General features: G+C 36.4%; 1 protein-coding gene across 1 annotated transcript; it reads right to left on the reverse strand.

Moving 5' to 3' along the window:
• Positions 1–678: 678 nt before the first annotated feature.
• On the reverse strand, positions 679–21,155 carry UBLCP1 (ubiquitin like domain containing CTD phosphatase 1). The gene is made up of 11 exons (XM_036848815.1): positions 20,658–21,155; positions 17,404–17,601; positions 16,151–16,242; positions 15,659–15,744; positions 15,462–15,577; positions 14,354–14,452; positions 12,021–12,058; positions 11,359–11,457; positions 8,708–8,824; positions 3,137–3,264; positions 679–1,591 (listed from the first exon to the last, which is right to left on the reverse strand). The coding sequence occupies exons 2-11, from the start codon at positions 17,555–17,557 to the stop codon at positions 1,564–1,566; spliced, it is 957 nt and encodes a 318-aa protein (XP_036704710.1). The 5' UTR covers positions 17,558–17,601; positions 20,658–21,155; the 3' UTR covers positions 679–1,563.
• Positions 21,156–26,654: the final 5,499 nt, after the last annotated feature.

The following is a 26,654-nucleotide window of genomic DNA, read 5'->3' on the forward strand; positions in this document are numbered from 1 at the left end:
ATGACAATGTTCTCCCAGGACTGCTTAATTTAGCATACCAGCTAATAAACTTTGGTTTGGGCACCACCTAATGGCAGAAAATATTTTTTTTTGGAACCTACTTTGCTTTGCTTCCTGAGGCTTGCTAATTTTTGTAGTTCAGTTTATACTGATTTAGAAAATGTTTGCTCTTCATCAACCTATATAAATAGTTTTAAGTGTTCAGTTTTTTTAAAAAGATAAAGCCTTACCTTGGAATAATAAACTACTTTTCACACTGGGAAAATGTGCCAATTAAATGCTTTAAAAAATTGTATTCGATCCTTAAATATTTAAATTGAGCCTCATAATTAAGACGTTTTCATTGAATCATCTTAATTAGGGGTTCCCAAACTTTTAAACCATACACATTTAATTTTTTTCAAGAGATGCCTGCCCGAACCTAGTGTTTGTTTCATGATTCAACAAAGAGGCAAAATATTTGGGATAATATAGAGCAGATAACTGATGTTTTAAGAAAAGGAATTTATTATTTACACCACTGAAATAGTCCCCCGTAAGAACAATACATACCATGTTTATTTGAAAGAATCAGATTCCTTTCAAATAGAAGAACTGTAAAAAGCAATACTGTCAACACAAAACAGTGATCACATTACATATCTGCAGGCATAAGCATTGCAAATAAATTTTTTAAAAAATCTTATGGCTAGATATTTTCACTGCAACACAGTGTTTGCACTTAGAGAAGACAGAGCTGTAACAGAACAAAAACTTTTTGTTCATGCTTTTTAGGACTGAATCAGTGATACGTCCCATTTTAAAATGTACTGCCTTTAACTTCTTTTAGGACAACGGTTTTAGGCAGGAGTGCTTCTACTTGGCCACCACAAAGAAACACACTCTTGTTCCTTAGTTTCATTCCTCAATCTCATGTTTTCTATTTGTCACACTATGACATATCTGTATCAGAGCAGACGTTTTCCAGTTTTACTCAAAGAACACTGACACACATACACACCAAACTGAGACAGCTCAGAATTTAGAGATGTAAGTAGTGGAGTAATAAGAGAAATTGTGTTTATGACAAAGGAATAAGAAAAACTCTCGGTGGTTTTAAGCATATTAAACTAGGTTCCTTACTAAAAACTTTTCTTTTTTTGGTTTTAAAAACAGTAGTTTCAAGGTGGGTTTGGGCTTAGACAACAACACAGTGAGACAAAAACACAAGACATACTTATTTCCAAAGTCACAAAATGACATTGTTAAGCATACATTTTTGTCCACTTTTTGTGTGTGTGTGGGGAATAAAATTTAGTACTCTATGCTGGAGAAAATATTTTTCAAGAGTTACAGTATATTCATACAGGGGGAAAAAGGTGTTTTTTGTTTTTTGTTTTTTTTGGCATATTGCTATGATCTTCAAAAAATATAAAATTAAATTTACAAAAAACTGGAAGACCAAGTATAAGCAGTCTGATATTTGCTGCAGTGTCCAGCACTATCATAATGATCTTTAGCATAAAAGCAAAAAGAAGTTCATGGATCTCAAGTATCTTCAATAACTGCCAGTATAGCTTGTAACTACTGTCCTTGCTTCTTTGAGAGATACCTGCAAGAAATAAAATAAGATGTCTAAGCTGTATCACATTAAATTTAAGTTAACAATCTAACTCTCCTACCCAAAGAATGTTGTTTATTTTAATAACAAAACTTTTCAAGATAAGTAATAACTGTTAATAATCGCTAACACGTGTTGTTTATGTGCCAAGCACTGTTCTAAGTACATGCATTAATTCATTTAGTCCTCACAACAGTTCTATGAGTGTTCAGTGAGAACTTATTTCTATTTTACAGTCACAAAGAAGTTAAGCAATTTGCCCAAGTTCATACAGCAAGAAAGTGGCAGAGTTCAGATTGAAAACAAGGCTCTGGAGGCTACATGCTATCACTCCACACTGCCTTACTTCCAAATGTGAAAGCAATATATTAACTAGTATTATAATTTCCCCCCAAAACTCAAAGTCCATTTGAAGATCTTCTTGCATAAAGGTAGTGAGCCAAAGCTGCTAAAGAACTCTGATCAAGAGTGTAAAGATGCAAAGATGTTAATTCACCAAGCAAATTTTTCTTCATATTATTTTATAGGAGTCTACCAATAAATTAAAATGTTTACATCTCTATTTCTCACATTTATGAATTACTATACTCAGAGCTATGGGGATGGGGAAAGAGTTCTTAAAATCAGGAGACCTGGACAAGTTTTGATGGTAAAACTTGCTCACACTGTGGCATTTACTATCTCTATGACTTAGTTACACCATCTACAGGAAATGTGGATAAAAATGCCAGCCTTACCCTCCTAATAGGATTATGAGACTCTAATAAGAAGTATATAAATAAGTATTATGTAGGTATATAAGTACATAAGTATATGAGTGATCTGAAAAGCCAAAAGTGTAATTTGAAAAGCCAAAGTGTTATATTACATGAAGTTTCTTTTGTTGCTGTATTGGTGAAGTCAGCTCTTCAAAGATCTACTTCCAAAAAAGTACTTGCAGTACCTAATAATCCTGTTCACTTCTCCAGAGGTTTTTCCTGCCTCAAAATCTTGACGTTTATATGCAGTCCATATGTAGATTTGTACTTATGTTTGTGCTCAGAAAAAAGACTAGAAGACTAGACACCAAGCTGGTAACAGTGGTTATCTTTCATAATCACAAGTAATTGTTTCCCTAAAGGAATAAATTTTCTAATTTTTCTGATACACAGAGGTTACTTGTAATTTTTAACAGAAAACTTTTTAGTATATTGTATTTTATCCTGACATTATTTTACAGTATGAGAACAGATTCATAAAGAGTAACCCATTTAATGTCACAAAATAATTAACAGGTAGCATCACAAACATGTACTAGTCTCTCAAATCCTCTCTACTAGAGAAGTACTAAAGATCTTAAGAGATGTGGGTTTATGGACAAGTTAGAGGTTAAGAGAAAGGGAAAAATATTCCAGGGGAGATGTCACTGGATTAGAAAATAGCTTTAGAATTCACCCATTTTAAACAAAAAATAAGAGTTATGTGTATACCAGAGCTGCCAGACAATTTTTTCATTCATTAATATAAAGAAGAAATGAATAAGCAATTAGCACTTACCTTTCCCAATATTTGTGATTTAGGTCCAAAAAGTCATCTAACTTTGCTATTTCCTTGAGGTACTGGGTTAATTTTAAAAGTTCTTTGTCTTTATCTCGATTTAGGTGTGCCTTCATAAAAGGTCTTATCTATTAGAAAACAAACATTATCCAACACTTCACATTGTAGTAAGAAAACTAGTACAAATCTACACTATTCTATCACTTAAATTACAGTTGAGATTAAAATATTACCAAGGCTGTCAATACTAAGAATTACTTTTACATTATCTCACTGACAGTCATGGTATGTTTATAGTAGAAGTTCTTCCACTTAATTTACCTTCTGTTATCTCTTCAGTCTGAACCTCACAACACCAGCTATCTTATAGCACTTGAACCTTATGTGGCTTCTCTACTTTGCAAAACTGCTTAGATTTTTCCCCCTTCTATCAATCCAGTTGCTTCTTACTAATTAAATAATCTCATTCACGTCACTTTATTCATAAAAAGGTACCCAATACAAGCTTGATCTACAGGGGAGTGAGATAAATTTTAACACTGATGATTTTCACATCAGTATTTTCTATGAAATTTTTATATAGCTAAAATATTACACATTTGTATAACCTATTTTCACTCACATTTTATCATAAGCATTTTTATCAGTAAAGTCTCCATTAAAATATTTTTAATTATATGAGTTTTCCCATAAAAATCAGCCATATTTTCTAAATTTTAAGTTCAATATATTTTATGATAAAAAGTATTCATTTCAAAAGCATAAAAGTCAGGATGGTGGACAGGGTTGAAGACTATAATTAGTAAGGGATTTTACATCTTGACTTGAATGGTAGTTACATATGTTCTTTATAAAACAATTTGTTTAAACTGCACATTTTATGCACTTTTCTTTATGTTACACTTCCAGTAAAGAGTTCTACTTTTTTAAAGACACCAGCTCATCTATACAGCACTCAAGACAGCATTTCAAAAACTTTTAACTAATTTTAGATGAAATAATGTATCTGGGATTTGCTTCAAAATGCAGGTAAGGTATAGAGCAAACATCCATGAATTAACAAGTTGTTTAAACAGGATAATGCATACATGGGGGTCAGTTTATACAATTCAATGTAGTTCTTTTTATGTTTGAACTTTTCCATTATAAAAAAAATATCTTTTAAAAATCACACATACTCCTGTAAGGACTGAATAAATCATTTTAGTAAAGCATTAATATATCTTTATTGTGATTGGGAGAAAATGCAAACCGGTCAATTTTACATAGTGACATTTAAAAACAGATGACATTTAATCATTGTCACCTGTTGAGAACAATGAGCCCATAGGAGTCGTTACCATATCTATCAAGGGTAGAGGTTTTAAATATTTTTTAATTTACTTCTCTGTCATTGGAAAAACACACCACCAGCTTGAAACAGTAAGAAGAAAATTTTCCCATACGTTCCAGGTTCTATTCACATCAGAACAGTTTAGGGCCAGGGACCTCCACAGCTGTTAGTCAGCTGGGCTCTGGCTGAAGGGCACCAATAAGAGCTTTCAGAGTCTGCACAGAAGCAAACTCTTGTAGGAGATCCTAATTCCAAACAGGCAGCGTGGGCAGTGCTGCTTCACAGCAGCAGCAGTGACTGCAGGAGATCAAGAAAATTCTCTGCAGGGACCTGCTCAAGCCCTACAGTTAGGCGTAAATAGGCGTGATATCAGAATGTAGTGAAATGAGTTTCAGCATAATCCTGGGCAATACTGTAATGTTTTAAAGTACTCCCTCATTTAAAAAGATTGTAAAGGCAACATATTGACTTCTAAACTATTAATATACAATGTACCAAAGTGATTCCAAGTATAGAAGCAGGAAGGGATTGAGACTGAAAGAGAAAGTACAGAGTCAGTGGCTGGTAAGTAAGATTTTCAACCCAAGGCCCTGCTAAGTTACTTTTACTTTCTAAACATTTGGTCTTAAGCACTATTAAGTAACAAAACTAAAATACCCTAAAAATTCTGGATCTAAAAGTTAAACTAGTTAAGTGGAAAAAATTCACCTAACTGACTTCAACTGTTTTAGTATAATCACTGTTCCATTCTTCAAGAATGATCAAAGTGATCACTAGAAGGGCAGGCAACATATATTACCACCGCTGCTCATATCAAAAAACATTTTTAGGAAATTAAGAATGTTTAGATTATCCGCATTCTCTTAAATCACCATTTCCTTATATAAATAATAAAAGTGAAGTTCAGAGTAACTACTGATTAATCCATGACCAAAATTCAAGTTCCTTTAGTTCAGTACTATATTCATAATTGACAAAGCCTCCTATGTTATATATTTCAAACCTTAAGATTAGCAAGCTTATATTAGAAGTTAACTATTTTAAAAATAAGCAGTCTTTAAGATATCTGTGAAATCTCTGAGATTTCTACCAGAAACACTATGGAACTGTGATAACAAAACAGAATTTAGAATATTTCACAATTTCAAAACCACTTCTATGTCAACGTGGGCAGATCATTAATTACTACCTTCTTAAAAGAGGCTTTCAAAAGGAGACATGCGAGAGATTACCTGTAGAATGCTTAAAAATACCTCTCCTGAATTAGAATTTTTGGAGGCAGAAACTTACATATTTTTAGGAATTCCTTCAATGATTCTACGAGTACTCTGCTAAAAAACAAACAAACAACTTGCTCTAAAGTAACATAAAGAACTAGAAGTTTATATCATCATCTCTCTGCATCCAGAGATGAGGAGGGCCCAAACGTTGGCTGGGAAAATAATGTTTCTTCTAAAAACACACATGAAACTAATATATATATATTTTTAAGTTAAAGCTCTTCTCAAAAACCATTCCCTGTCTCACTTATATGTAGAATCTAAAACAAAAACAAAAACAAAACACATACATAAAGCCAAGCTCATACACACAGAGAACAGAAAGAACATACTGGTGGTTGCCAGAGATGGGTGGGTGGGAGAAATGGGTAAAGGGAGTCAAAAGGTACATACCTCCAGTTATAAAATAAATAAGTCATGGGGATGTAAGGTATAGCACAGCAACTATAGTTAACAATACCATACTGCATATCTGAAAGTTGCTAAGAGAGCAGATCTTAAATGTTTTCATCAGAAGAAAACATTCTGTAACTATGTATGGTGACGGATGTTAGTTAACTAGACTTATTGTGGTGATCATTTCACAATATAAACAAATATCAAATCATAAATTATGTTGTATACCTGAAACTAATATTATACCTCAGTTAAAAAAAAATTAATCATTCCTTAAATACCATGACTTTACCTCCTTTCCAGTATAGACACCATTAGTTTCATACAAAATTTGGCTTAGATCAATTGAATCTTTCCTCAAGACTGAAGAACGTACTTTTGTACCTTATACCTCATAAACTACACACAGGAAAAGCACTTCTCCTAAAGCCTCAAACAGAAATCATTTTTAAAGGACAGCATAACCACCAGTCTACACCAAGTACTTTTCTTCCAAGTCAACAGCTTTTATATTTGTGGCAATTCACTACCTAGATTAATATTCAGTCCCTAAACTATCCTCATTGTACACTAAAGACCACATCAACAGTCTGTACGGAGAGCTTCAAAAATCTACCTTCTTCAAGTTTTTCTCTCTTGTCTTTTAAAGTCATCAAGAATTCAGCTGGTGGGGACTTCCCTGGTGGCAGAGTGGTTAAGAATCTACCTGCCAATGCAGGGGACACAGGTTCAAGCCCTGGTCCGGGAAGATCCCACATGCCGCGGAGCAACTAGGCCCGTGCGCCACAACTACTGAGCCTGTGCTCTTGAGCCTGCGAGCCACAACTACTGAGCCCACATGCCACAACTACTGACGCCCAGGCACCTAGAGCCCACGCTCTGCAACAACAGAAGCCACCGCGATGAGAAGCCCGCGCACCGGAACAAAGAGTAGCCCCCGCTCACTGCAACTAGAGAAAGCCCGCGCTCAGCAATGAAGACCCAATGCAGCCAAAATAAGTAAATTAATTTAAAAAAAAACAACAAAACATTAAAAAAAAAGAATTCAGCTGGTGGAAAAGTTCAGGACTGAGATTAAAAGTATCTTAGTGTCAGGAGTTACACTTCAAATGGAGACTCCATTTGCATTGTACCATAATACAGAGCTATCTTTTCCATTTTCATATTGTATTTACACATAGGCAACCACAGGTACCAGAAATTTTAAGTTTCAAATTTCTCTCTTACCAATTTTACGCTGCTACCAGGGTTAAATATCACTATGATGCCTAGATAAGATTGCATGTCAGTTAATGCTAAGATCATCACTGGCCTAGAAACCAAGTTACTTGGGTTCTAACTCAAATTCTATCATTAACCAGTTACATACATGACCTTGGGCAAGTCATGAACTTTCTGATCCTCAGATTGTTTCTATAAAAGATGACTGAGGTTCCTTCTAGCTCCAGCATTTCATAATTCTAAGCTCTCCACTTAGACTATATGAATTTTCAAAAACCTTTTATTAGTTTCAGTTTAAAAAGGAAAAATACCCTTATTGCCAGCTTTCCAGCTAACTAGAACATCAGAAATTCAAGATTTGTATCCAATAGAATGTCTGATGCTTTCACTTTTGATGCTAAAAGTCAATGTCAGTAAGCTCATGTTGCTCCACAGAGCTAACTGAAAATAAAACATCTGGATGGGGGCTTCCCTGGTGGCACAGTGGTTAAGAATCTGCCTGCCAATGCAGGGTACACGGGTTCGAGCCCTGGTCCGGGAAGATCCCGCATGCCACAGAGCAACAAAGCCCATGCGCCACAACTACTAAGCCTGCGCTCTAGAGCCCACGAGCCACAACTACGGAGCCCACATGTCACAACTACTGAAGCCTGTGCACCTAGAGCCGGTGCTCCACAACAAGAGAAGCCCCCGCTTGCCACAACTAGAGAAAGCCCACACGCAGCAACAAACACCCAACACAGCCAAAAATAAATAAATAAAATAAATTTATGTAAAAAAAAAACATTAGAAAAACAAAACAAAACAAACCATCTGGATGAGTTGGTTAACTAAGGAGATACCAAGCAAAAAAAGAGAATGCTTGGGCTTCCCTGGTGGCGCAGTGGTTGAGAATCTGCCTGCCAATGCAGGGGACACGGGTTCGAGCCCTGGTCTGGGAAGATCCCACATGCCACGGAGCAACTGGGCCCGTGAGCCACAACTACTGAGCCTGCGCGTCTGGAGCCTGTGCTCCGCAACAAGAGAGGCCGCGATGGTGAGAGGCCCGCGCACCGCGATGAAGAGTGGTCCCCACTTGCCACAATTAGAGAAAGCCCTAGCACAGAAACGAAGACCCAACACAGTCATAAATAAATAAATAAATAAATAAAAGAACGTGAATTTCTTTAAAAAAAAAAAAAAAAAAAGAGAATGCTCAATTTTATATGAATTTTTCTAAACACTTAAGCTTTTCTTGCCAGGATAATACACTACTTCCAAAAATTTATAAAATTCAATAGTGCTAACGTTCTACTACATAATCCAGCATATGTGAGAACAGCAAGTAAAATTATGTCTTACCTTTAGTCCATTCTGTGGGTTCATTAGAAAATTTCTTCCTATGTCATCAAACATGATGGTGTTTTTTTTGCTGTAAAACTCCGAAAACTTTCCCCATATAACACCAAGAGGCTTTACCTTAGAATAAAAGTTTAGATTTAACTCAAATTTCATCAATAGTTCATCCTTTCTTAAAAGCAGAAATACTGCAAAATGCCCTGCAGAACTATGCCAGAGCGTTCCTTTACCATGAGACAGTGATGGCTGGCTGTGTGAACAGAACAGAACCAAGATGCAACACACTGTAAGGGACAATATATCTTCAATGTCAACTTCTGAAAGGTCTGTTCATGTCTAATGGAACTAAGCCCATTATAAGACTTCCTATAATTTCAATATGAAGATTTGGGATCAAAAAAAGTATTTAATTTTAAAAAAATCTAGTATTTGTTTAGATGTCTGCTGAGCATTCACATGTCCCCTCAGGGCTTGAGGTTTCACATGGGGTCTGTTTTCAAAACTAGAAAACCTTAATGACAATGTACCTCGTTCTTTTATTACAATATTTATATATTTTGTAAAGGAAAAATGGACTTTCTCCTTAGTTCAGTGGTATAGGTGCACAATTTCTAGGGCATCTGATTATTTAACTTCAGAACACTGTAATTTGTAAATTCTTGCTTTTATTTCTGAATTCTTATAATGAGCCTTCAAAAAGGTAATTCCTCAGTTATTCATATCTATTGATACCTGCATAAATTCTATGTAAGATCACACAAGAAATAATAGTGATTGCTTGAAGGAAGGAAAGGTAAGTGGCTGGAGGGTCCAGGAGGGAGGAATACTTTTCACTATACACTTTATTTGTGAATCATGTGAATATACTTTACACACTCACAAAAATATTTTAAATACATTAACTTTTAGAAGAAAAAGTACTTTTTGCTGAAGGCAGTAGTCTCATTGATGGTAATGTGAGACTATATGATGATAATAATAATTATACGAGATTAAATGGTAGTAAATAAATGGTGACAAGGGTTGTCATTAATTTTAAAATGTTTTTTCTCCTCTATAATTTCTTTTAATATGGAGAAAACCTTTTATTTTCCTTAGTGTCCTCATTACTGCAAAAAATGTTATTCAAATATTTTAATTTCACTAAAATTTTATTTGCTGTATTTGTCTGCACTATTTGTTTACTACTGAAACAAACCCCCCAAATACTTGAAGCCAAATATATAGAAACTGACACAATAAACCAGATTCTTGGTTTTCTTAGCCAACATAAAGCCTCAAAAAATATAAAAGCTTTATGACACCAAGGGTTAGAAATCCTACATCTTCTTAAATAGTGCTGTCATTTTGCAATTAGGGCAAGCACCATATGTTCTCCAAAACATGAGCTACCTTGTTTTCAATTAGAGAAGTAATATTGCTGACTGTAGAAAAAAATCTGAAAACACAAAAAAGCACAAAGGAAAATATTTAATTACCTATAATCCAGTTAGTACCAAAGAATGCAACTAGATATTCTGATATATTTCTCCAGTCTTTCTGATAAACAGCAGCAACCTCAAAGAGTTCACAGATCTTTTGTTAAGCTAAGGGAACCCCTGAACCAAACAACGGTTAAAAACTATTTTCTAACAGTTTGCAAATACTGCTAAAATACTTCTTTCACTTTAATAATGTATCATGAAAAATTTCTGAAGTACTAAATACTGCATCAAATAATTAGCTGCATTCCATTAAATGGACGAACAAAAATGTGTACAACCAACTCACTACTGCTGTAGGGATTTGTTATTGAGGATTTCTTTTTATTCCTTTAATTTTTCATTATTATAAACACTCCTGTTTAACACTTCCCAAACTTCTTTTTACTGTTTAGACTTTGTACATGTACCACTTTAGTAGGTAATAAATTATATTTTTCCTTGATGTACGCAGTATTTCCTTTATTGAAAACTCCACACAGACATAAACAATTCTATTTATGACTTTTATGACTTTGACAATTTTAATACTGTCTTCCCTAAGCATTCTTAGTTTGCTAAGTTCTCCCCAATTCCTATTAGTCTGTGTTTCCAAAAGGTATGGACCATGTCTCCTATCTCTTTATTCCCAACAGTGCCCATTACAGGGCCTTGCAGATCATAGAAGTTCATAATATGACTAGTTACTTGACAAGTAAACAAAGTGAAGAACCTTAATCTTTTTAGCCCAACTCTTTCCTGATGGTTCTTATTGCTTTCTCTAGGGCTTCACGTACATCACCCCAAAGTACATGCATCATGATATATCTGCTTTTATTTATCAGTTTCATAGAGGGCAGGGCAAGTGTGTCCTGGTCTGTTTCTAGTATCTTCCTTGACAACATTCAGTATTTTTTCACACATACTCTGTCTTTAGCAACACTGTGCTGTTATCATCACAGGACAATTAACCATGACCTTTCTTGACAGTCCTTCCTCAAGATCCTTAACTTTGTCACTAAAATTCAAATCTGTTAACCTGAAATACATCTTCCTATGTCAAAACTCAACTGATATTTTATTATCCACTCAGATGTATTTCTAAACTCTGTGTAGTTTATTCCATCAATATAAATATAAAAGTACACCAGAAAACAAGCAAGTCTTTCAATAAAAAGTAAAATGACTTCTTACATCTATTAATCCTCTCCTTGGAGTATGCACTGTTATCATAGCAGCACTGTCCAACATGAAGGTTATCTTGTAATTTGCGTTTGTACTCACTCCCAGCTCCTATAAATACAAATATTCATGTGGTTAAAATACAATAATGTGGAAAATTCCAGGCTTTATGAAAAGTCCAGCTATAATTTCCCATAATGCCAACTTTCTACCCCCCTGGCTACCACACCTTGCTCAACAACTAGCAAGCATTTTAGTTTCACGAAGCGAAATCGATAAATGGTAGTCCAAAGAACCCTAGTCTATTTAGCTCCAAAATGAGGGGCCCTTTTCAATGTACTACCAGAAACAGGTTACTTCCCAATTTAATATTTTAGAAGAGCATCACTCCTTTAAGTATCACATACCAGAGAAACGAAGGAAAAGAAAGTATTAGCGTAAAATGGGAGAAAGAGGAGAGGAAGCTTTGCTGTACTTTTTCTTGAAAAAGACATAGGTAATCAATGCAAACCACCATTAAGCAGACTTTAAACACACCTCTAACTCCTGATACTGGCATTTGTTTTGCTACTAAATGCCCTCCAATGACAATGAAATTAATTCAATTCGGAACTTTCTAAAAAGACAAATGCAGTTTCAAAACGTTCTTAAATGGATTGTTTTCTAACACTTACTTTCATTTTAGCTTCAATCCACTTCATATTTGTTGCAGCTAAAACATGAGGAATGATAACACAATATGTATGAAAAGCTTGAATTTCATTTAAAAAATCTTTCTTCTGTATAAATCAGTTAAGTTTTCTAAGCAAGACTAAAAGTTCAAATACATCACAAATAATCCCTAGCATATTTATGGTAATTTCCTTTTAACTATTTATAAAAATAAACTTATTTTGGTATGTCTTCAAGACAGTAACATTGAAACAACTTTTATCTAAAAGATAAGGTAACCAATCCTCAAAAGAACTCTGAACCTAGGAAATTCATAAATCAAGACCTAACCACCCTTATAAAAACAGCCCTAATACTGTTCTCTATTAGTTCTAAACTTGAATTTAGGGTGCCTGGATCTCCATTTTCTTCTGCGTTCCTACTGCCAGGCAACACACAGGTATATATGTCAACATAAGCAGATTAATGTTATGTGCCAAAAGTTTATGCTGAAGACTGCTAGGCTGAAGACTGTCAAAAAATGCTAATGAAAATTAGCATTTTGCCAGGCTCAGCAAACTTAGTGCTCATTGAGTCCAGCAGCTTTTAACAAGAAGTCTGAGGCAACTAAATTCACAAACCCTATCTATGTCACGTGCCTGCTCATTGTCAGACACCAACCACTTCTGAGATCACTGATAAAAATTCAAACTTCAGTTTTATGTGCCCTACTCATCTCAAGTTATTGGACTAAACTATATAGGTATTACAAAGTAAAATGTTTAAAAATGGAAAAAGGAGTTCAATTATTTAAAGTGTGTATATGAGTGTGTGTATATTATTTAAGGGCAAAGAGGTAGCTGAGTCCTCAAAATAAAAATCTTTAGCACACATATAAGAACCAAAATCACCTTACATGCAAAACTGGTCAGTTGAACTAAAATTTTAGAGATTGATGTATCTACAATGACAACAATCAGGCGATAGGGAAAAACAATTTTTTTAATTCAGAATATACTTTAGGACTATAATCCCCAGATGAAAAACAGAAAGATTTACAGCTAATAAAAAGAGTTTCTAATTATTAAGAAACTATTACATGTCAGACATGTTACTAGTTGCTATACCAACATTTTATTCTTACAACTACCCTGTAATATAGATTTATTTATCTTCATTTCTCAGATGAGGAAGCTAAGCCTCAGAGCAATTAACTGACCTGTCTAGTGTCACAAAGTGAGGTCAGAGCCAGGATTAAAACCCTATTCTATTTAGCTCCAAAATGAGGTGCTCTTTTCAACGTACTACCATGAAATTCATTTTTTAAAAAAAATTTATTTTAAACATGATTGTAAAAAGTTCTCAAAGTCCCTAAGTCTACTCTAATATTTAGAGGATAAACTTTTTTCTCAAATGTCATCTCAGATGTCAGAGTTGCTGAACAAAAAACTGCTTCCCAGAAAGCTTTCTTCTCTGTATCTTAAAAACCAGAAAATTACATATTTAACTACGTATTGAATTGTAATGGCTATGCACTCATAGTAACACTAAACTATTGAGATACTCTGATTATAAAAGAAAATACAAAGGAAATTTACAAACTGCAGAACAACTATGTGGCCTCTCATCAAAAACCTAGTACGATTACCATCTTTAGGGATTTTATTTAATTCACAATTAGGATAGCTCTTTTCTGCTTATGACATTGCCAAGAGGTAACTTTAAATGTCTGTGGGAAGGTGAGATGTAAATCAATACACTCCCCTTCCCTTTTCAGAAAGTCGTGCCACAAAAAGATTGTCACCTGAACTAAACAGTGTGCTCAGTAATGTAGTAAATTTACTTTTTGGAGCAAACTCACTGTTACCACAGACCTGTAAGTTCCTGGAATGGCAGACCACAAGCTGAGTAACATTGCTTTAGCCCATTTATTGATTTTCCTTGAGTAAATTCATATTGCCTTTATTTCTGAACTACATCACTGTAAAATTTTTTTTAATACTTATCTTTCTCCAAGTGTTTTGAGACTAGAGTGACGAAGAAAGGAGAAAGCAACAATATACTAAAGCATCAAAGATTCTATAGCAAAGATCAGAAAGAAAAGATCCTAATCAAGGTGGGGTCTTGTGAAAATAAGGCCATTTTTTTTTCCACACCATAATCTACTCTCTTCCTATATTTAATTATTTCAGTGGTATTTGGCAAATACACATAAGTTTATATTGTGATGCAAGAAAGTCAAACATGCTTCATCAGAAATTTACAAAATATAAAATTTAAGTCACATTTTATAAAGCAGAGTAATATAAGGAACAACCTTATTTTCATGGAAATCTGAACAAGAAATATAGCTTACACCAAATAACAATGTCATAATCCTCATATGCAGATGTTAGGAATTCATGAAGATATGGCCGCATTAATTCTACCCCAGTCTCTGCACAAGACCTATGGTCTAAAAGAAAATCAGTTAGAGATGATGATTAGTTTATTATCATGGACAAGTACCTAATATCAATTAAACTTCTGAAATGTAACAGAAACACTCAAATACAAACTACTTCAGACTAACTTACATCAGCTGACAAAGGGATGTCTTCAAAGCACACAATTCAATATTCTTGCAATCCAATTTTAATTGATCAATTCTGTTCAATTTGCAAAGACCGATACCCAGAATTCAGGTTTATATAATAAACAGTAAATTTTTTTCTCATCTAATCTCTAAAACGCAGATGTTATTTTAGGATATGAAAAACTAGGGCCACATATACTCACTTTTTAGCCATTTACCTACCAAATATAATCATATTTCACCAAAATAACAGGTTTGATTAACTTAATAATCAAATTTTTAAAAAAATTTACGCTAACTTATGACATGTACTTAAAGTTAAGGATTAGAGGTAAATAAATTCATTCTAATATCAGGAGTTAACTAATCATTTCTGGTAATATTAGAGGATGAAAGAACAAATTTCTTTTTTTGTTGACATGAAATTTTAAATTCAAGAATCTGCCTTGAACATAATTAAATAGAAAACCAGGAATAAAATATCAAAAATGATTTTTAAATAATCATAAAATGTTAAGTGTTCATCAATAGGGAATCACTTGATTAAATCATCACACATCCATAAACTAGAAAAGCGCCTGACCAAAAAATACACATATTTAACTCACAATGAATGTTAAATGACTGCGATGTTCAATATATCATTAAGTAAGCATAAAAAGGACATACATACAAACACCCTGGAAGATGCACATAAAAATATGAGTAGTCATCTTTGGATCTTGGGATTACAGATGACTTCTTTTTTCTCTTACAATAAAATGATTTACTTTTAAAATAAAAAGAAAAGCTTTCAAATATTTCATATTGCAAGGGAAAAACAAAGAAATAAAAGGGGAAAATGCCATTGTGGATAACAGAAGATGGAGCACAGTTTTAGCTGACTTACCAAATAATGTATAATCAACATCTAGTACCAAAAGTTTTTTCCCTTCCCTGGGAGGATTCAAAATTTCCACTTTGTACTCTTTTACTCTGCGGGAAATTTTCAGTAGGTTTTCCTCCCTAACGAAAAATAAAATCAGATGAAATATTCACTTTTTCTCAAATTACAACCAATTTCCTTTGATGATGAAAAGCACTCACCTATTTTCTACTTCAACTACTTCATCTTCAATGTCAAAGTCATTAATAACATCATCATTGTCAGGAGGTGGACCTAAGACATCTTCCTATTAAGATGAAAAATAGTTTTGTTTGACCATATTATCATTAACATAACAAATACATTCATAGCATAAAAAACAAATAAGAGGTACAATTTGAGTCCAAGAGTCTTGCAAGCACACACTACGGGAAAACGTCCACATTTTATATTTTGTTATATATGTTCACTGGGCAGATTTACCATGTTAAATTTGACCATTAGCACTACTACTACACTTACAGCTAGCTATACACTAACAAATTTCCCAGTATTTGCTTTCTGCTGAGTTAATAATACATTCATTGTGCAGCTTTTATTTTTCATTGACTGCTAAACTGACAATTTTACCACAATTAAAACTATGATACAACAGTGTGATATAAACCATAATATCTTCAAAGGGACAAATGGTAACAAAAGTAAACATTTACCAAGCTCTCCTCACGAGTTCCCATCATCATGATTTTAGTATTTGGTTTCAGTTTGAGAGCTCCAAGCTTAACATCATTTTCTGCAGGTTTGCCTACAATACAAGCAAATGACTGTTTTCTCACTAAAGTTCAGGTGCTGGTTTCACTATCCCATTACACAAAACCCTAACATTAAAAGGTTTGGTACAGATTCCACAGCAAGTTTTTTTCCTTAAATTAACAAACTGTTACTGCTGAATTAGTAATTTCTAACACACTAAGAAGTAGTAATTAACACAAGGTTGGAATTTTTCCCAAACTCTTAGAGGAACACCTTTAATTCAACTAACTAAACAAAATAAATTCATGTTTTATTCTGTTGTTCAAGATGAAGATGACTGTTTTCCAGAAAGTCCTGAAAATTGAGTGCCTGAGATTACTGTACATTTACTGCTACTCAGAACTCACCGTTCAATGATAAGACAAACACCTTGAAAGTGCCTTTTAACTGAATGTGAACACTGCCTATAATTTTCAAATCATTATTACTTTCGAAACAGAAAAGATAATTTGGGGAGAGTAAAAGGCCCAAGCTGTAATGAAAAGGCTGTGCTAACAGACACATACTAGAAATTACACTGGGGACTTCCCTGGTGGTCCAGTGGTAAAGAATCCGCCTTACAAAGCAGGGGACGCGGGTTCGATCCCTGGTCAGGGAAATAAGATCCCACATGCCGCGGGGCAACTAAGCCCGTGCGCCACAACGACTGAGCTCGTGTGCCTCAACTAGAGCCCGCATGCTACAAACTACAGAGCCCATGCACTCTGGAGCCTGCGTGCCACAACTAAAGAAAACCCGTACACCAAAACTAGAAAGAAGTCCACACGCCACAAAGAAAGATCCCGCATGCCTCAACGAAGATCCCGAGTGCCGCAATTAAGACCCGACCCCGACATAGCCAAAAAAAAAAATTAAATAAATAATATATAAGTCTTAAAAAAAAGAAAGAAATTACACTGTTTACCTGGGACTTCCATGTCACAGGTTTAACAAGCAAACATCAACTGTCAGAGGAAATCAAAAGTAATCTTAATAGTGGTGGTATTTTCAGGTATCCTTAAATATTCTTACTTGTACCATCAAAAAAATTTTACGGATATCCCTATCAAAGAAATCTCCAAGAGGAAAGACTTACTAAAGTGAACAGATAATAGCTATTATAAAGATTCATAAATATATCAATGCAATAAATTTGAAGAAGGGAGAAAATTACCTTTAACTTTGAGTCCAAGTAACTTCTGGCGTTCTGGTAGCACTCCCGTAAGGGTCTTGAGAAACTGTTTGAGATCTAGCACAGTATCATCTTCTGAAAGTGTGGTCACTGAATATTCCTGTCCACCCCATTTTACAATGATAGGAAGAGCCATCCTTGAAACATACGATGAGGCAACTTTTGTTCAGAAAAAGATACCTAGAAAGAAAGGCATATACAATTTAAAATAGATATATCAAAGATGTATGTAAACTTGTAACTTTAAATTTTATAAACTGTGTCATTTGAGTCCTATTTTACAACTTGATGGTAGAGAAACAGGATTTTCTACTTACAGAAATGTTATCAGAATGCCAAAAGTTATCAGGAATCAAAGTTAAAATTCTCCCACCCTCTCAATTTTTGGCTTAAAGTTACAACTTCCTAATATTCTATCAGATTCTCCCTGTTCAAGTGGAAAGTTGCAATAAATGAGCTAACTATTCCTCCCTCTCTGATCAGGTTTATGCTACTGGCAAGTTCCTCCATGATGGACCGTCCATGTTCATTTACCATTTGCAAGGTAGGACAGTGAGTTGTTAAGAGCATAAACTCTAGAGACAGATTACCTGGGTTCAGAGCTCAGCTCTCCCACTTATTAGCTATTTAACCTTGGAAAGCTAACTGACTCTTAGTGCCTAGGTTTCCTCATCTGTAAAATAGGGATGCTAATACTACCTACTTCTCAGGGTTCTTAAGAGGAATAAATTAATTTTTGTAAGTCACATACTACCTGGCACATAGTAAGCTCTAAACAAGTAAGTACTGGTTACATAAATTGTTTTAAAAACTAGAACTGAAGTGTTCCAGGCACTGCACTAAATAAATAGTAAGTGGCCATTATTTGTTTCATATTTAATACACTGGACAGTTTTTACTCAATCTCCTTTAACAGGGTTGTTTGATAAGAACTGTCCCTCTTTTACAATTAAGGAAATAGGAGTTCAGAGAGGTTATGTAATCTGCTCATGGGCACACAGCTGATAACAGAACAAGTCTTCTGACTAAATCTCATGTTTCTTCCCTTACACAACTGTCTCTCTTGAATTGCATCTACAGGAGTTAGGGCACCAAAGATCAGTAAATACAAAACCTACAGGCACAGATATAAGTACACAAAGATTATATAGCAGCTGCCACTCATCAACAATAGCATGTAGGTCTCCTCCCCCCATAAAGCTTTCTACCAGTTTTCATAGGTTTGTTCCCCCAACAGGTCAGAGAACTAGATTTTCTAATCTCAAAGTAGTGGTATTTCCAAATGCTGTCATATATTTAATACAACATTTGACTTCACTCTTCAAGTATTACAACCAACTGCAAGAAAGAAGGCAAATTATAAATCTTAACATGCAAACGTAATTTGGAAATTTAAGGTGTCTTCAACATGCCCATTAGAAAAGAGCACCGTAAATTCACTTACATTTATTCTATGTTTACAACCTGCTCTACTAAAACTTTAAAGAAGATGTGTTACTTTAGGGCAGTGTATTCTATTTGGAGAGAACTTGCTCTAACAAACGTTTTAATCCTCAATAAAAAGCCAAATGGCCCTTTTGAGTCAAATTGAAATATCATTTAAATATTATTTTTCTGTGAGAAGTGGAAATAAAACTGAAAATTTACAAGAGCTAGGAATGCAAGTAGCACTAATACAGCATATTGTGTTGGGCAGAGCAGAACATGTGAAGTGAGATCACCTGAACTCTAGGTGAGCGTGGACAAGTCACTGCACCTCTAGACCAGTGTTCTCAAAGTGTGGTCCCCAGACCATCCAACAGCACTGACCCCGCTTGGTAACTTGTTGGGAATGTAACTGGGTCTGGTGAGAAGAGACCTAGCAAATCTGTGTTTTAACAATCTCTGTCTTCCCCTCTCCCATCTCTGAGGCATGCTAAAGTTTGAGAGCCAGTGCTCTAGGCTCTTCAGTTTTCTCAGCCTTAAAAAAAAAATGTACCAGATGGCATGGGCTCTATGTGCTTAGTAAAACAGTATACAAACGTCATCACCCATGCCACAAGTGGGATCTCCAAGTTGACAATTGCTCTAAAGGACCAAGCACAACAAAACAAACACCATAAAAAATTTTACCGCATAAAGTCCTTAAAACTGTTTTTCAAAGTTACTGAACCTCATTCCTTCAATATTTAGATCATTAACAACAATGGAGCAATGCAATGCAAATGCATGAGTCATTTTATGTTTTCACATTTAGCCTTCTTTCTTACACAATTTTAATGTTTTGTATCACTGCAGACCCTATCAGATTTATAAACTGAAAAATGATTTTAGGGGTAAATGTGGCAATCAAACCCGAAAAAGTAAGCAAGGAGCACACCTTTATGGTGAAACTACAGTCAAGAACGGCTGTTTGGGTAAATTCTTCTAACATACAGTGGTGACTTGCCTAGTCAAGGCAGGAATGTTTACTTGACAAGAATAGTGTTAATCCCTGCGATAACAGCCGTGACATCACTTTGTATACTATAAAAAGCAATACGAATGGTGGTGAAGATAGGAAAATGATAACATGCTCAACAACTTAATTGAATAATCTCATTAATCTTCACAATCCTAAACTGACAACTACTGTCTTCATTATACAGACAAAAAAATTGAAAAAGAGGAAAAACAAATTGCCCGAGACCACACAACTAAAAAGTAGCAAAGGCAGTTAATTTGAAAGTAACAGCAGCAAAAGTTAACACCTTGGGAATTGAGGGGAGGGAGTTAAATTTAAACACGCCCAGTAAAGGGTAACTGTTGAAGTACCGTCAACTCCTCCTCGGGAGAGCAGGGCAGCAGCAACTGCGAGGGAGTGCAGAGAAGAGAGCTGTGGGAAGTGACTGGTATGAGACAGCACAGAAGGCAGGCAAAGACCCCAAACCCCGAGAGGGCCGGGATACGTTCAACAGGGAGGAGGGAGAGACGGACAAACCCCAGAAGAGGGAGGAATAAAGGTTTGGGGATGCAAAATACACTGAGGCGCCGGAAGCCCTCCACCTAGGCGACGAGGCTGGATGGGAGGGCGTCGGCCCCTGTGAAGAGCCGGCCGGGGCCGGAGGCCTGGGCCGCGAACCTGGGCAGCCGCGGGCGGGGCCCCCACGAGCAGCCACCAGCCCGCCCGCCCGGCCACAGTGGAGGCCGGGTCGCGAGGACAGCAAAGCTGCGTCCCCCAGCCCCACGGCGCGCCGTGGTGCCCCGCATCCCCTCACCTGGAGCGCGGCGGAACCGGCAGCAGTGAACGCAGAAACCGACCGCAGCGGAATCCAAGGCGACCGGAAGTGAGAGGCGGGGACCGGAACCGGCTAACGAACCGGAAGTTAGGGTTTGAAACGGAAGCGCGCCGGAGAGCGGAAGGTCGCTTCCCTTGTTTCTCTTCGGGCAGTGATGTTACATAGTCGTTGCCAGGGAGTTCCTCACCGCGACGAGGGAACCAGGCCTTTCCGAGAATGTGACCGCTGTACGGATGCCTGCGAGTCCCGGATGGCTTCCGCCCCCTCGCCCGTTCTGCGCATGCGTCCGCTGGCGGGCTTTGAGTTGGGCAGGCCCTGCGGGGGTATGAAGTCTCTGGTATTGTTTCGCCAAACTCGGAGCTGGAGTCGGTGCGCTGGCTTCCGTAGGTGTGCTGAGATCTTCCTGGGACTCGGGCCTAAGACTTGTGTGGCTTTGTCATGTTCCGAATGAGGCCTGAAAGGTGATGTTTGAGGACTGAAAACTTGAGAACTCTACCTGGCACCAGGGGCCACCAACACTAGTAATTTCAGGAGTTCAGAATTCTACCCGTTTTACCCAATCGAAGAGGAAACTGAGGATCGTCAGGGAAGGGGCAAGCCCAAGTCTCAGAGAACCAAGGAAGCAAATCTCATGAGAGCTGCATCGAGATTACTGTAGTCTTGTATCGAATTAGTCTCCACCCGCCCATTCCCAGGTCCATTCCATCTTCCTGCAGAATGCTAAGAAAGCCAATTACAAACCCTGACAAAAGAATTCCAGGGTTTAATGGAAATTCGGAGCAGCCGCTGTCTGGTACAGCGAACTCCCAACGTGCATCACTTTATGATAGGCAAGAAAAAGAAGTTAATAATTGCCCACTAGATTCTTGTATGTGGCGGCAAACAAAACTTAGGTTTTGAAAAGGAAGGGAAAGGGAGAAAATAATATTGGCCCCAAGTATGCACTAGTCCTTGAATTACTTGTATTTTTCCTTCTACTTGACAGCAGTGTCACTGATCCATGTTTCCCTTTTGGCTGTCATGGAACGGAAGCAAAGAGCCAAGTTTTGTGTCTTAACAGTTTTTTAGTCAAGACACACAAACTATTTTACGTTTTCCTTCCCTCTTCTGGTAATTTTTATTGCGCTAGTAATGTATGAGTATCTGCTCATTTTTAAAAATGAAACATATTTTCAGTAACAAGTATTCCCGCTATCCTTCAAAAAATGGGAAACGGAAAACCCAAAGTTAAAAGAATTTGTACAAAAGTCACACATTAGCAGTCTAGCCAAAGAGATGGCCAAAAGACAAGGGACTGGACTCCAGAATGAATTTTCTTTCAACCCAATCTCTTTTTTGCTTTGTTCACGTGCCAAACAGCTTCTTGGCGACTTTATATTTTTGCTGTTGTGGTTAGAGAAACTTGTTTTTGTTAACATAACGGTGAACTAAAACATTTTTAAGCTTCACTAATTCTAAACAACAGGATACATAAGGAGGTTCCTTTTAATCATGGAATAGCCATTGCGCAGAGTCTGATAAGTCTGGTATTACTAGAGTGTAAATAATTTAATAATTACAAATTATCTAGCCAAGTGTTGAACAGTAGTATTTCTCAGAGAATAATGGTAGCAGAGATTTACCAGATGATTTTAAGTTATGCCCAAATCTCAGTTCCTCCAAGTCCATTTATAGACTTGGTCCATTTACCAGATGATTTTAAGTTATTTATGCCCATATCTCAGTTCCTCCAAGTCCATTTATATTTAGCTAAACATTCATTAAATCAAAAATAATGTTAAGGGCTTCCCTGGTGGCGCAGTGGTTAAGAATCCGCCTGCCAATGCAGGGGACATGGGTTTGAGCCCTGGTCTGGGAAGATCCCACATGCCACGGAGCAACTAAGCCTGTGCGCCACAACTACTGAGCCTGCACTCTAGAGCCCATGAGCCACAACTACTGAGCCCACGTGCCACGACTACTGAAGCCCACGCGCCTAGAGCCCGTGCTCCTCAACAAGAGAAGCCACCACAATGAGAAGCCCGCGCACCACAACAAAGAGTAGCCCTCGCTCGCCGCAACTAGAGAAAGCCCGTGCACAGCAACAAAGACCCAACGAAGCCAAAAAATAATAATAATTAAAAAAAAATAGTACAAGACTTCCCTGGTGATCCAGTGGTTAAGACTCTCGCTTCCACTGCAGGGGGCACAGGTTCGATCCCTGATCGGGGAACTAAAATCCCACATGCTGTGTGGCATGGCCAAAAACAACAACAACAAAAATAATACAAACATATCCTTACCACTATTAATTTTTAGGCCTATCCTTGAAAATCTTTTCTGTGCTTTAGATATATACACGTGTATACAGTTTATACATATTTTAAAATAATTATGTATACACAGGAGGTTGCAAAAAGAGATTATGTGTACACTTCACTCAATTTTTTCTAATGATCTCATCTTACGTAATTATAGTACAATATCAAAACCAGGATATTGACATTGGTACAATGTGTGTGCATATAATTGTATGCCATTTTATCACATGTAGATTCATATAGCCATCACTTCAATCAAGGTACAGAACTCTTCCATCACCACAAAGATACGCCTTGTGCTCCCTCTTTATACTCACACCCACCCCCATTTCTGTCACCATTCCTAACCCTTTGTCACTAATCTGGTTTCCATCTCTATGATTTCGTCATTTCCAGATGTTATGTAAACGGAAATATATGGTATATGCTTTTGAGATTGGCCTTTTTCACTCAGAATAAGGCCTGTGAGATTTATTCAAGCTATTGTGTGTATCAGTAGTCCATTTCCTCTTATGGCTGAGAAGGATTCCCTGGTATGGATTTATCACAGTTTGTCTAACCACCTGTTGGACATTGTGGTTGTTTCCACTTTTTGGCTTTTACAAATAAAATAGACCGTTTGTATGTAATGCAATTATTGATATTTTAAGGCTTCAGGCTGCCACTTTATTGTTTTCTGGTTTTTGTTTTTCTATTTTCTTTTTCCTGTCTTTCTGTTGGTTACTCAAACATGAGTTAAGAATTCCATTTTGATTTGTCTGTATTGTTTTAAAGTGTATCTCTTTGTATACATTTTTAGTGATTGCTCTGAGTATTATATATACATAACTTAGCAGTCTACTGGTGGTAATATTTTACTAGTTCCAGTGACGTATAAAAACCTTGACCGCTAATTAAGTTCCTTTACTGTCTCTAGTTTATAATTGTCTTAAATATTTCCTCTACGTACATTGAGAACCATATCGAACAACGTTATAATTTTTGCTTCAGTCATCAGATACAACCTAGAAATTTCAAGGAGAAGGAAAGTCTGTTGTATTTACCCATATTTTTATTCTTTCCATTGTTCTTTCTTCCTAATGTCCCAATATTCCTTTCTGTTTAGAGAACTTCTTTTAGTCATTCTCTTAGGATAGGTTTGCTAGCAACAAATTCTTTCAGGCTTGCTTCATTTGAGAATGTCTTGACCTCTCCTTTATTACTAAAGCATATTCTCACTGCTTATAGAATCTGGATTGACAGTTCTTTTCTTTTGGCACTTGAAAAATGTGCCACTTCCTTCTGGCCTCCATAGTTTTAGAAGAGAAATCTGTCAATAAAATTGTTTTTCCTGCTGTTTATAAGCTATTGTTTCTTTCTTGCTGCTTTCAAGAATTTTTTTCTTTGTCTTTAGTTTTCAGAAGTCTGACTATGCTGTGTCTTGGTGGAGATTTATTTAGGTTTATTCTATTTGAGATTCACTCAACCTTTTTATTCTATATGTTTATGTCTTTTGCCAGTTTGGGAATTTTTAGACATTATTTCTTCAGATACTTTTCGTGGTTGGGGTAGAAGTCCAAGCTCCTCATTAGGCCTCCTTTGACACCCCATGTGGGCAGGAAAGGGCACCCCATTACTCTTGTACAGGGGTGAGGGTTCAGGTTCTCCACCAGCCTCTAGTGATACCACCCGAGTTGGGAGGTAGAGGGGTGCTTCATCACTACACCCCACATGGCCTCCACAGGAAGATAGTAAAAGTTCTGGCTTCCCACTCAGTCTTCTCTGACACCATCCTGGAAGGGAGTTGGAGTACCTCATTATAGCCTGGCAAGGGTGAAAGACTAGACTTCCCACTGGGCTACTGCTGACAGAGGTGGTGGAACTACCACTTTTTCTTGTGATATTTGGTTGGAGTATGGCAATGTGTCAGGGGTCTCCAAGAACACCCCTTTGTTCAATGATTCACCAGGAGGACTCACAGGACTCAATTTATTGTTGTATTCACAGTTGAGATTTACGGCAGAAGTTTACAAAGCAAAATCAGCAAAGGGAAAAGCTTCAAGGAATGAAGTCTAGAGGAAACAAAGCACAAGATTCTAAGAGTTCTCTCTCAGTGGAATGGCCCAGGGTGTGCTCAGTTTTTCAATCAGTGAATTGTGACAACACATATGAAGTGTTTTCTCCTGGGAAGCTCTTTAGAGATTCAGCACCCAAGGTTTTTGGAGGTCTGGTCATGTAGGTACTCGCTTCCTAATATCAATTTCAGACTCCCAAAAGGAAAGCAGGTGAGCAGCATAAACCACGTGGTTTCCATGAACAATCTAGGCACAGTGAGACACTCTTCTCATTTAGGGAAGGTTTAATATCAGTGCAGGAAAATATCAGTGAAGTTCCCAGATGCCAGCCAAGGGCCAACCTCGCAAACAGGACTTTTTGGCGACAACAGGCTCAGGCCTCCCACGTTGACTCCTTTCTGCACAAGTGGTTATTTTACTTTATTTTTTTAACATCTTTATTGGAGTATAATTGCTTTACAATGGTGTGTTAGTTTCTGCCTTATAACAAAGTGAATCAGTTATACATATACATATGTTCCCATATCTCTTCCTTCTTGCGTCTCCCACCCTCCCACCCTTCCTATCCCACCCCTCTAGGTGGTCACTCGGTGGTTTGTGACCATAAGTGGTTATTAACTAAATATTTTCTCCCTTGCTAGGCTGTGGCTTTCCTGGTTCTTTGTCTAGAGAGAACAGGCTTTTTGTCTGAGCCCACTGACATTTCCAGGTTGCCAGTATCTCTAGCACCCCAACTATGAAGTAAAAAGAAAACTCAGAGAACTCACTGCCTTGTCTTTCCAGGTAACTAGAGAACTCACTGCCTTGTCTTTCCAGATAACTAGCCAATCTGCCTTCTCTCCACCTTTCAGTCTTCTTATATTTGTTTTATAGCATCCAGGGTTTTTAGCTATACTTGGCAGAAGGAATGGGGAGAAATGCAACTGCTCTGTCTCATCCCGGAACAGGAAGTCTCTGTATTACTCTTAAAATTAAGAAAAAAGTGATTTTTAAAATTTTCATTTTGAAAACAGGGTATATATATATATATATATATATATATATATATATATACACACATATATAAACAAAACATACACACATATATATACACATACATATATATATTAAAAATAGGCTTAATTTTTAAAATTGGATTTAGAACACAACGTGGGATATATCCTCTTAAAAAAAATTCTAGATATACAGTATAGTATCCCTGCAGGCAGTTACACATGCAGAGTTAACTGTAAAACCTGTGCTTCTGGTTTATATCCAAAGTCATGTGCATAGGAGACAATATCTTCTTAATCATGGGGGAAATAATTACAAATGTCCCTACCCACACATTCTAGACTAATGAACTATTTCTGAGATGAAAAATTTAGTATGATATACTGCCACCTAATCAACATTCAATTTGAAATCTTAAACAAGAACATCAAATTGTTATTATGTTGCAGTATTTCACATTATGAGGGAAATTTCATTTATTTGTTTTTTATATCTACAGAGACTCATAAGTGAATAAATTAATGTCTCCCAACTTCAATAAATATTAATGAAATGTCTAGACTGTTAGAATCTAAACATTTACAATGTGACAAAGCAAGTTTTGATCACCAATAAGCTATCTGTAATGA

Source organism: Balaenoptera musculus, chromosome 3 (assembly GCF_009873245.2).
Source record: "Balaenoptera musculus isolate JJ_BM4_2016_0621 chromosome 3, mBalMus1.pri.v3, whole genome shotgun sequence".
In the NCBI taxonomy this organism is placed as follows: Eukaryota; Metazoa; Chordata; class Mammalia; order Artiodactyla; family Balaenopteridae; genus Balaenoptera; species Balaenoptera musculus.

Bases quoted from the DNA above. Each gene is read 5' to 3' on its own strand.
- UBLCP1 (XM_036848815.1), bottom strand. From the start codon at position 17,557: ATGGCTCTTCCTATCATTGTAAAATGGGGTGGACAGGAATATTCAGTG. The intron at 8,825-11,358 runs GTAAGAAGTCAT...TTTTATTCTAAG, and splicing joins CAAGGAGAGGATTAATAGAT to GTAAAGCCTCTTGGTGTTAT. The intron at 1,592-3,136 runs GTAAGTGCTAAT...TATTTCTTGCAG, and splicing joins AATCACAAATATTGGGAAAG to GTATCTCTCAAAGAAGCAAG.